The sequence below is a fragment of the Astatotilapia calliptera genome, chromosome 6 (assembly GCF_964374335.1).
Source record: "Astatotilapia calliptera chromosome 6, fAstCal68.1, whole genome shotgun sequence".
Lineage (NCBI taxonomy): Eukaryota > Metazoa > Chordata > Actinopteri > Cichliformes > Cichlidae > Astatotilapia > Astatotilapia calliptera.
Genome location: NC_137427.1, coordinates 13,207,934 through 13,220,547, shown reverse-complemented (window position 1 = coordinate 13,220,547; position 12,614 = coordinate 13,207,934). Strand labels below are relative to the sequence as shown.

The 12,614-nt window shown below is 37.5% G+C and overlaps 1 protein-coding gene across 1 annotated transcript in view; it reads left to right on the top strand.

Annotated features, from left to right (window-relative positions):
* LOC113023928 (zeta-sarcoglycan-like) overlaps positions 1-12,614 on the top strand; it is a 384,596-nt gene that overhangs the window by 295,342 nt on the left and 76,640 nt on the right. Inside the window, exon 5 of the mRNA XM_026170405.2 lies at positions 10,909-11,031. Coding sequence (XP_026026190.1) covers positions 10,909-11,031 — 123 coding nt within the window. The remainder of the gene's footprint in view (positions 1-10,908; positions 11,032-12,614) is intronic.

The window sequence follows — 12,614 nt, the reverse complement described above, 5'->3', positions numbered from 1 at the left end:
AATATGTCATAATATTTAATATGAAAAAATGATTAATGTAATAAAATGACTATGTAGACAATGATTCATTAATGACCAATATTGAATTAAGTTAAAAACAAAACCACTAAAAAGTAAACATACTGTAAAGTGTGTGAATAATAGTGCTTAAACATTATGACTCATATACTTCACATGGACATGGGCACGTGTTCAGGTAGAATTTCTTACATCTAAAAAGATTTAATGCATATTTAATCTTGTCATGTATTTTTGATAGGCGTGTGATGCAATCTTGAAGCATGCCATGGAACGCTTCTTCTGCATTCAGCATGAAGAGCTGCTTTCAAAACATAGTGCTGCTGTGCCTGGTATCAGTGTTTTTTTTTTTTTCATCAAGAACAGCCTACAGAGCACTTTCACATACACATTCAGTTTTCTCAAGATTCTCCTCACCACACTCCTGACAATAACTGAATCCAAGAGGTACTTTTCTGCTTTTGAAAAGGATCAAGACTTTCCTGAGAAACACCATGACACAGGATCGTCTTAATGCTCTGGCTGTGCTCCCCATGGAGTAGAAACTCGTCAGAGACATCCCTGACTTTAATAAGAAGGTCATCTAAAGCTTTGCCACTGAAAAGGCAAGAAGAGCAAAGTTTCTGTACTGGCAGTCGAAAGAAAAAATGTTTTCTGTATGTTTTATCCCCAGATTGTTTTTTATGCATAGTTGTCACCAATTTAATGAAAATAACATATTTAAATTATGAAACTAAAAGAAAAACTCCTGATAGCTTCTATGTTCATTCATATTTGCTCTATGGATAGTTAATATTTAAAAACAAAAAACAGTCATTAGCAAGCATGAAAGATCAGTTAATATTTTTAAATTTCTTATTAATCAAATATTTATTCATTTATTTATATATTATTTTCTATACTTTAATTAGATTAGAAGCATTTTTTAAATATTTCAAAGAAAATATGTAGTGTGTGTCTCTGAAATATTTACTTCTTGCAATAAATCATATTGTGAAATTTGTTGAAATGACTGCTTGCCAACATTACTAGTGGCCATATTGTAGCCATCATGTGTAGCTAAATTATAGCCCTTAAGCAGTAAGTATTTGGCTACTTTGTCACAGCCAAGTCAATTTTCTTTCTGTTTTACTGATACTCAAGTATACGTGACATGCAGCGCGTAACACATGGGTAATAATAATAATCCACAACATTGTCATGTGTGTCTTAGGACTTTTTTGGCAAATCCTAGCTCATATGTCCAAGCATAACTTCACTTAACAATTGCAGTTGTCACTCATAGCAGCAAAACTGTCAGATAAAAGTAAGGTCAACTTTCATTCTGTATATTATGGGAATACAAAGTAGCTGTATACTAGCATTTTGAAGTGTCATTCACTGAAAGAGAAAATGTTGATAAAGCCTGTTCAATGTGATTCACAGCTGAAGAGCAGTAAAATTGAAGCTGATTGGACTTACGGTAAATGACAAAAAATGGCAACAAAGACACTATGAAGGTGCTAGATTATGGTTCATCAAGTGATCGCTTGTGTATAAAATGGGTCCCAGAGAGAAGCATAACAAGTACCAGCATTTATAAATGACTTTAATCCAACAAGTACTTTAGTAGTGCAAGATGTTTTTCAGTAACTCAGTAAGATGCAGTAATATTGAAGATATTCTTTTCAAGAGCTTTTATTTGTTATTGCTATCATTAAAAAGTTAAAGCCTATGTTTTTAGTTAACAGATGGCAGGAAGTGATGAATAGAAACATATTTTCTTGGTGGGAGCAATGTAGTTTCACCTGCAAGCATGGAGCTAAATGCACCCTTCTCACATCGCGTTCGAAAACGAAGAAACATTTGGCTCAAGATTTGACTAAATATTTTAAGACATGGATTGTGTGTTGCTTAATGCAAAATGCAAAATTACCCCATAGGAGCAGTTCCCTTCGCAATACTCACAAAAGGACCCACTGGGCTTTTGAATATTCATTAAATTTGACATTCCAGACAGGAGGGGAGCTGACAGGCATATCAGCCTGACTCACTCAACAGAATGCTCATCTTAATCCACTGATAAGTTGTACCATGTCTGAATAACTAATTAGAACAGTTAATGAGTGAAATTCTGTCAAACTTATTTGCCTGACATACAGTGTAGCCGGAAACTATTCACAAAGCTTCACTTGTTCCACATTTTGTCATGTTACAGCCTGATTCCAAAATGGATGAAATTCATTTTTCTCCTCAAAATTCTGCACACAATACCCCATAATAAAAAAGTGCTTAAGGTTCTTGAATATGTATAAAAAATGTTTATATTTTTAATACATTAAAAGATTAATAAGTATTCGTAGTCAGTTTTTGCTCTTTGAAGCACCTTTGGCAGGAATTATAGCTTAAAGTCTTTTTGAGTCTGATGCTACAATATTTGCATAGCTGTTTTTCCCATTCTTCATTGCAGAACATATCAAGCTCCATCAGGTTGGATAGGGGATGCTGATACACAGTCATTTTCAGATGTTTCCAGAGTTGTTCGATCAGGTTTAAGTCTGGGCTTCTGCTGGGCCACTCAAGGGCATTCACAGAGTCTTCTCAAAGAAACTCTTTTGTTATCTTTGCTCTGTGCTTAGCATCATTGTCCTGTTGGAAGGCGAACCTTCACCCCAATCTGAGGACCAGAGTACTCGGGAACAGGCTATCGTCAGTGTTCTCTCTGTATATTGCTGCATTCATCTTTCCCTCGACCCTGACTAGTCTCCTAGTTCCTGCTATTGAAAAGCATCCTCACAGCATGATGCTGCCACCACCATTCTGCACACTAGGAAATTATAATGGCCAGGTGACGAGCTGTGCCTGGTTTCATCCAGACATAACACTTGGCATTCAGGCCAAAGAGTCCTGTCTTTAATCAGATCAGAGAATTTTATTCATGGTTTGAGAGTTTTTCAGGTGTCGAATTCTAGGTGGGCTCTCATATGCCTTTACTGAGGACTGGGTTCTGTCTGGCCACTGATTGATGAGGCCTGATTGCTGGAGTGCTGCAGAAATGGTTCTCCTCTCTCCACAGAGCAAGCACTGGAGGTCTGTCAGAGGAACCAATAACCATTGGGTACTTGGTCACTTCTCTGACTATGGGACCCCAGTTCTAGGATGAGTCCTAGTGGCTCCAAACTTTTTCCGTTTACTGACCACTAGGTCTTTCTGACCTTGAATGCTGTAGACATTTTTCTGGATCCTTCTCACAATATGTGCCTCACTACGGTCCTATATCAGAGTTCTACAGACAATTCCTCGCACTTCATGACTTGATTTGCGCTCTGACATGCCCATAGTTGACACGTCAACTATGTGACCTTGTGACCAAATCATGTCGAATCACATTAAATTAATTTTCCTCAGGTGGACTCCAATGAAGTTGTGGAAGCATCTGACAGAAGATCAGTGGAAATAGCATGCATTTGAGCTCAGTTTTGAGTGTCATGGCAACAGCTACTCATCTACGTGTTATGCTTTTGTTTTTCAATTTTAATAATTTTGTAAGAATTTCAAGCAAACCTTTTTCACTTTGTTAGGTTGTAACATGACAAAATGTGATAAAGGAAAACACTGAATGCTTTTCATATACATTTCTATTCACTGCTATAGATAGAAGAATAATTTGACATGTTCTTTGGTGTCTACAACTAAACTTTTGTGTCACATGTAATAGATATAGCGGTGGTTTTTATTTTTATTTTTTGTTTTTCTGTTTTTTTCCTTGTCTGTTTGTGTCACTCTATTATTTGGATGCCTGTTAATAAATTATTAGATATGCACATAGACATTTAATGGTTGAATTTCAATTAAATAAAGGAGGTGTGTGGGAGGTAAAACAATAATGCCCTTGTCTTGTACCTTATGTTACTAGACAAATCTTTCTGGGCCAAGTAGCGTGGCCTCAGTTTTAGTAGATCTTCCCGCTAATGCCTGAAAATGCCTGAAATTCCTCTAACCTTTTAGTCTAACCTGTGTAGCTGTAGAACAGGACCTGCCTGAAGCTCCTAGGCTGTACTCTGATTCGTAAAAGGTGAAAAGTGATATAGCCATTAGCTAGAACCAGCCAGGCATTGAAAGTGAGCAGAGAAATATCAAAACAAAGCCCACATTTAAGCAGTAAAAAGACATTTGAGTATGAGTTATATAACTTTGTCTCATATAACCTTATTTTTACTCACAGAATCTTGACCTTAGGAAAACTGTAGAGATTTAACCATTGTCACCTTTCTCTATAAAGCCATAAGACAAAAACAATCTAAGTTTAGATGGATTTCTTGGCTGAAAATGTCATTGGTATTTACATAGGCACAAAGTCAAATCAGTATGGCCTGGACTGTAGGAAGAAAGCTGCTTATCTGACTCAAGTCATTCTACATTGTGAATAATATCAGTGAAGGACAAAGTAAAGAAAGATGTGGAGGAAGGATGGCATGATGAAAAAGTGCATTAAAAGAGATTTTAATTAAACATTCATCTTGACCTGCTTGGGAAAATTAACCATGCATGCAGTGTTTGCTTGGCTATGCCATACTCTTCTTTGTACCTATGCCTCGGGCCTTTTACAGTTTCTTCTTGCACCATATCACTTCATTGCTAGAAGCTCTAATTTAAAGGCTTGAATTAAAAATCCAGGAGAGCAAATCCATATAACTTTATTATGGCCTCAATGCTATTATGTGCAGTAGTAAAAAAGTTACACAGGTACCTCTTTAATGTGCCCCATTCATTAATAGCTGAATACAAATTGGGAATTCAAAATTTTACTACGTGGAACATTTATTAAAGTTTTTTTTTTTTTAAACACAAACCGGGACTTCAAAGACAGACACTGAACTGACAGTTATAGTGAAAAAAAAATGGAAATATCTATGTGACAATAAGAATGAGCTATAGTGCAGCGGAGTCATATTCCTGGTAGGTAGTGGGGATTTGAATCAAATGGCATTTGCATGCTCATAATCTCCCATAGGTGTTCAGTTGGGTTAAGAGATGTTGACTGCAAAGGTCATAGCATATGATTCACATCAGTTTCAGACTTAAACCATCTAGTAGCCACTGCCGCCTTAAGGTTTTGTTTTTTTCATGTCTGTGGGAGTAGGTTGACCAAAATCATAATAACATAAATAATAGAATAACAGAACTATCTTAATTATCCCCTTGCTCGGTACAATGTTTTTGAATCACCTTTTTGGCTGCTAAATACCAATATTCTCTATTTTCTCTTCATTTTTTAATTCTTGTTATTATTTGTTATTTCTTCTTTGCTGCTGTATACGTAACACTCAGCAGTCTGTGGCGTAATCATTCACCATGCTTCTTAACATTAATGTCTTTTCACAAGTCAGATATGACTCAGGAGCACACTCATCACACACGCGCTGCTGCTTTTTTCCCCATTATTTCATCTGTAGCACCTCTTTTCATCAGTGAGGTATTCTTAAAGCATTATTATTGCTGAAGGATCCTGCTGAGGGAGGCACTTGTGACAACAGAGGAGATTCTGTCAGGAAGTGATTATTTAAATCAGTGCATCAATTAATATGTCTGCCTAACGAGGAGTCGTGCTGTTATTGGTGACAGCAGAATTACTTTAGTGTTATCAGTGGGAGAGACATTTGCAGGAGCAAATTAATTGTTCAAATGCACTTCATTTACACAGATTTAACATTTTCTAACTGGGGATCACTAACAAGATGAACAAATATCAGCTAGTTATAAAAGTACTCCCTAGGTTGTTTGTAACTAAATATTTCTTCACTTGATAATTTTGTTTGTTACCCAAAGGCTTAGAAACATGTTTGAAAAAACAAGCACAACATGAAAGGAACCTAAAATAACACCATTGGGTTATACCCTAGCAGGTTAATGCAAAAAGCTCATGTCATTTCAAAGTGTTTAGAAATTATTAGAAATGAAGGAGATGCATACTGTGCTTTTTTATGCTTTTTATGTTAGTCCTAACAGCCACTAACAATGCATTTTAAAAGTGACTACTTTTCTTTCATTTCACAGTCTAGTGTTATCGACTATCACATCTATTAAAGCCATAATCACTACATTTTGCAGCAGAAAAAAGTTACCCTGAACACACAATACATCTGCCATATTATTTAGCTACACTGTTAAAAAAAAATCCTAAAACAACGGTAATATTCCGGCAGCTGGGGCGCCAAAATACGACCGTGAAATAACAGAAAATAACTGTCCCATAAAAATACGGTTATTTCCAGTAATGAAAATACAATTAGTTGCGCTAATTTGACAGGGGATCTCGCCTTTTTCAAGTGCTGCTAAACATTAAATCAGGAACATGTTAATGTGATTAAACAATGAAACCATCTATAAATAGGAAAAAAAACCATCTTAATAAACGGTAATATTCCGGCAGCTGGGGCGCCAAAAAAAAGACCGTAAAATAACAGAAAATAACTGTCCCATAAAAATATGGTTATTTTCAGTAATGAAAATAGAGTTTGTTGCGCTAATTTGACATGGGATTCTGCCTTTTCCAAGTGCTTTTAGACATTAAATTAGGAACATTTTTACGCGATCAAACAATGAAATTACCTATAAACAAGGTCACTGAATGTGGAAATATGAATCATAATACGTAAATGTACAGAAATACACCGTTAACAGTTGGTTTAAATAATAATTGATTGCATGCCCTGGGACAGACTGACAGAGGCGAGGGAGCCATATCGCACCATCGGCCCCTTTGGCTATCACTAGTAGGCGGTAGGTGAAGAGTCTTGACCACAGACACAACGACGGAGAGTGTCCGAGCCGGGGCGCGAACCGGCAATCTTCTGATCACAAGGCGAACTGCCAACTCTTGAGCCACGAACGGCCTAAGTAGCAATGATAATAATACTTATGTGATGTAACACAAGCTTATAGGGCTCATGTTATATACTTTTCCATAGCATTACATTTGAATTCAACAGTTCAATCTTTCAAATAACGGACAGATATTTGTGAAATCATGATACATTTGTGAATGTATTTTAACAATCTAAATATGCATATGTACAGACAGATACATTTAATAATCATGACAATTATGTTTTATTACATTACAGTGATTTAACGTTAATTTACATTCAAAATGTGAAGTCAAAGTCTATTTACATAACTTTAATGATATTCTAGAAGAACAGAACATCACTGTAAAATGCACAGTAAAATACCTTCATATTAGGGGTTTTTTCCTACGGTCGCAGCGTTACCCGCGACCTTGTTGTTAGTTCACATTCATTGGCCGATGCTTAGCATCATGTTATTTATATTAATTGCAATTCCTACCTCTACATTTCTTTTTCAAAATACATAATTAGCACAGCGTGTCCGTGCAATGTTTTACACTGTGGCATGCAGAGAAATCTTAACATAGAAGCTCACAGAGAGAGATTGAGCTTGTTATTTAACCCCAAACTGGTAGGGGGAGCTCCTTAATAAAACACTTGCCAGTGCAACAATATGCCTCAAGGTTCAACAACAGCACAACAGAAGTCACTCATGGTACAGCACTCTCTCTACAAAACAACAACTGTCAGTGACGCTGCACCACGGCGTAAACACAACATTCAAGATAACAGTTAAAAGTAAGTATTACATTTACAGTGATGTTATGTTATTTTACATTTGACGTGTCAGATCACAGTCCACTTATGTAAATGTAATGATATTCTAGAAAAACAGTACACATCTGTAAAATACACAGTAAAATAATTTTACATTACTATTTTTTGGAACAGTGTACACCACATCACTTTTCATTTGCATAAAATACATCAACTCAGGAGAGGTGTTTCTGCAAGCTATACCTGCCAATCTCTGTCAGTCCTCTAAGCGATCATTTGAATTTAATAACCTCTGGTTACTTTGTCTCATCATGTTGTTGCCTCAGAGCTTTAAGTTGACTATACATATTTTTTTCCATTTCCTATTAGTTTTGAAGTGAGCATTAATGTCATTGGGTGCATTTATTGTTTCACTTAAACACAACTCTTCCGGCAAACTCTGCAATCCTGTCATCTCAACACTGTCCGAAAATGTTTCGTACTTTGATGCAGTCATATATATACAGCAGTTTATCACAACCACAGTTTTCATGCAAAGTCCAATTTCCTGAATTTCCTCTTCCATGCAAACTGCCTTTTTGAGATCTTGAATGAAACTGTAACACTGGCTATTTGTCAATTGCTGTTTTCACCTGTAAATAGACTTTATGTAACTTCAATTATAGCTCGATATTGTCTTTGCTGGTGCCACTGCACTACTAAAGTCTGTCAGGAGCATCAGCAGGTTCCTTTTATTTCCTTTTCACTAAGTTTGGCCACTAAACTTTTCCATCTCCTGCAATTTTAGAATCCTTTATTCACCCCTACTGAGAAGACAAGAAGAGCAATTTCTGTGAATAAAACACAAATCTCTGGAAATATGCTGACCTGTGCCCATACTGGAAATCTGCACTACAAGATGTATTATAGAGCAAGAGCTGAAGAGCCAAAGAGAACTAGCTAGATGCCTGAGACAGCAACTAGCACAGCACATCTCCAATTTAAACTTCATTTTCTATTCATCTTTCCGTCTCAAACATAAACCCTCCTTTTTCTTCCTTTGATTCCTCTCTCAGCATACGTCTCCCACCTCTAACTGCCAACTTCCCTTCTATCTGCTACGTCTTTGCATATATTTGTAACACACTCATACACACCTCACTTTAGCGTGAGCTTTTGACAACACAAATCTCAATTGCTTTTTCACACAGTCACTGGAGGAGTGAGAGGGTTTAAGGAGATAGAGCTGGACAGGATAAAGGCAGTCAGAATGAGACGAGAAATAGAGCTTAATCCCAGATTGATAGGTGCTAATAACGTTTGATTATGACTGACAAGGCACTCTGACTTTCTAATTGACACAAAATAGCCGGGCAGCCTAGAGAGTGAAGAAAAGGGATAGAATGAAATGGAGAGAGACCTCTTTATAGATTCAGCAAGGATGGAAAGCCATCCAATCACAGGCCAAATCACAAAATCACCTGAATAATTACCTAGTAATTAATTGTCAACGTTTTACATTTCTATTAAAAAGCCACTACTTAATCAACTTTTTAAGTAGCTTTTATTTATTTATTTATGCTGTTGTTTCCTCATTATTAGGAACACTGCCTTTTTTTTTAAATTGTGAAATGTTACCACTAAGGTCCAAGATTAGAAATCATCTTTATCCGGGCAGCATAGTATATGCAGCCCACCTTCTTTGTTACATTACATCAAGTCAGCACATTGATGAGTAAATGCTTTTAAATGATTCAAAGTCTATATAAATGGAAACATGCATGCCACTTCACAGCTGGGTCCTAAAAGGATAAATAGGAGTGGAGAATATGTGCATCTATACAGAAAATCGCGCATGGGTACACACATTTTGGACACTGATGAAATATTAGAGGTAGTTATTAAGACGGTAAACTGAAGCTAGACTGAGCAAAGAGTCACGTGTATGTCTCGACTCACATTTCATATAACTTCTATATTGAATATGAAGAGAAATAAGAAGTGTTTAACTTTAGTCCCGATTTTAGCTTTAAGTTCATTTTTGTGCATAAAATTAGTGAAATGAATCTGACTATGCTCTCAGGTGAATAGTGTCGTCATTATTTTGGTACGCTGTACAGTCTTAAAGTCTGTAGTTTACAGTCAGTAAACTACAGAGGGGAGTAAAGTGTTTACAGATTTGAAGTGTCACTTCATGGAAATCCTTTCCAAGCCAACCCATGGATTGGGCTGGCAGAGCACTTCAGCCTTGAGAAAACTAAATTCTGCTTTAACACCATGGCACCTGAAGAAGAAAGCAGCAAACACACAGGGAAACAGAAAAAAAGGAAGGAGAGGTCACTCTTCAACGACTCACTTGAAACTTTAATGCATAACATGCCTACAGTGAAATGGGACACACCAGAGTTTTCTTCTTGTGAGTCTCACAGCACATGTTCACTGTTCCAATCCCCTACCCACACAAACACACACACACAGATGTGCTTAATCAAGGTGGAGGTGAGCTAGTAATACAGGTCTCTGCTGTTAAAACATAGCAGCCTGGATTGGATTAGGCTGTACTCACACTAGTCACGGTTTTCGTTGCACCGTTCCCAAGCATAATGTCCCTCCTACCCACTACCCACTAGCCTGCACTGACATTGCATTTAACATTCCAAGCCTGCTGCGGGTTGTTTTATTTTCGCTCCCCAGATTTCACTCCACTGAGTTTTCACCGTCGCTCCTTTCCCAATGTGAAAAGAGAATTGAAACCCTCTTATGCACAAGAAGACCTCTAACCAAGATGTGGCTATTCATATTGTAGAAAAGCGTTGTAAATGGCCTATATTTGTATAGCACTTTTCTAGTCCCTAAGGACCCCAAAGCACTTTACACAACCAGTCATCCACCCATTCACACACTGGTGATGGCAAGCTACATTGTAGCCACTGCCACCCTGGGGCGCACTGACAAAGGCAAGGCTGCCGGACACTGGTGCCACCGGGCCCTCTGACCACCACCAGTAGGCAACGGGTGAAGTGTCTTGCCCAAGGACACAACGACCGAGACTGTGCAAGCTGGGCCTCGAACCAGCAACCTTCCGATTACAAGGCGAACTCCCAACTCTTGAGTCACAATCGGGAACATAGACTTGCTATTCGCAAGACAAAACTTGGAGATTTTCTGGTTTAAAGCTCAAATCACTTTGGCTGCTCAAGCTAAACTAATGGTTCTATCAGGTGCTTTAGATATATGCAGAACAATACCAGATGCTAAGGTTTATGTGCTTTTATGACACATTCTGTTTTTCCCACTGTCTCAGGTTCAGAAATGGTGGAGGCTCAGTGTCAGAGGTTTGAGGTGAGGAATGCTGATGGAGAGAGAGTTCTGTTCTCTGCAGATGAAGAAGAGATCACCATCGGTACTGAGAAACTCAAAGTCACAGGTAGGGTTACACAAAAGCATAAAACAGACATTGACATCGCTGCACCTTCTCCCCACCTTCTATAACATACTAAAGGTAAAGTGTACAATTTGAATGAATACATGTGGCTGAATTCATAAGGAACTTATTTCTTTTATTTTTTTCATGCTTATTTTCAGTAGTGGACAGCGAATTCAAACTTATTCATGTTGAGTAACAAGGGTACAGGAATATACACACATACAGACACAGAATAAGCAGTTAAACAGAGTGCTGTTGATGAGTGCAGCCAAACAAGTTACGGGTCAGCAAGCAGAGCAGCTTTAGCAGAGTTGAGAAAGAGGCCAGTGCCATACAGTTAAAAAAAACAAAAAAAAAAAATATATATATATATATATATAATTAAAATAATGACACGGACAGAAGGGGTAACGAGGCAGATGGATGAGAAATATGTGACATGGCATGTAAGCATCACTGGGGGGAAAGTAGTTAGCTCAAATTAAAAAATGGAAAAAGTGAGAGGGGAAAATACTCTCACTCTGCATCATCTATTTGTCTTTTTCTCATTTATTCATTTGTGTTCTCTCGATCATTGGAAGTGAGAAAATCAAATGGAAGCTGACAGAAGATTATGAGTCCGCTCATGTCTGTTCACCTGTACACTTAAAATTTGTATGTAATACAACATGTACACCCAAAAGTTTTTGAGTGTATATTGCTACGAAACCACAAATTCAAACAAACTACACACACCTTAGCACACGTACACACACTAACCTGGGTAATTTGTTCATTAGAGGCACTCTGAAGGAATAAGGGTGCAGAAGAACAAGGGGAGGGTGAGGAGATCGAGGTCTATAGGTCACTGTTGCTGTCATTTGCTGTTTGAAGGAGGTGAACGAAAAGAGCGTAGATAGCAAAAAGAATACAAATATGGGCACATCATTCATTCAGCTCAGGCACTGAGGTCTGCCGGGTTATGCTGTGCTACTGTTTAAATTTTAGATTTATAGATTGATGTATTTTTCTAATGAAGATAGATCATATTTCCACATATCGCTGCCCTTTGCAGTAACAAGGTGTAAATAGATAATGAATCAGCCAATGCAAGCCAATACCATGGCAGCAAGTTTGGAGTGATACCGAGCTTATCCTCAGTTGACGCGTCTGAAACTGTAAACCCAGTATGAAAAGTTGATTTCAGTTTATCCGCTTTAAAAATAGTTCAAGGATTGTTGTGTTCAAGAACAAGTGTCATCAAACAAGCTCATAAAGTTTTCATGAGAGCAGAACAATAGTAGAAAAGACAGAGTAGCAATAATATGGAAAAGTAATATCAGCCAGAAGCTGTGGCATGGTTGACTAAGTTATGAACATCATAGAGGCAGACAGTCAAACAGGAGAACACAAAGCAAGGTTTGCCCTTATCTGCCATTTTACCTGTTGTTTCATTTACTTGGCAGTTCATAGGCATAGTTCAGTGTTCCCTGGAATGAACCACAGAAAGTGAGATTTAACTGAAAAATACAACAGTACACAATAACTTCCAAGTTTAGCTCCTGTGGGGGTTCAGTTGCAGCTTTTTGGAGATGTAGGTTCTC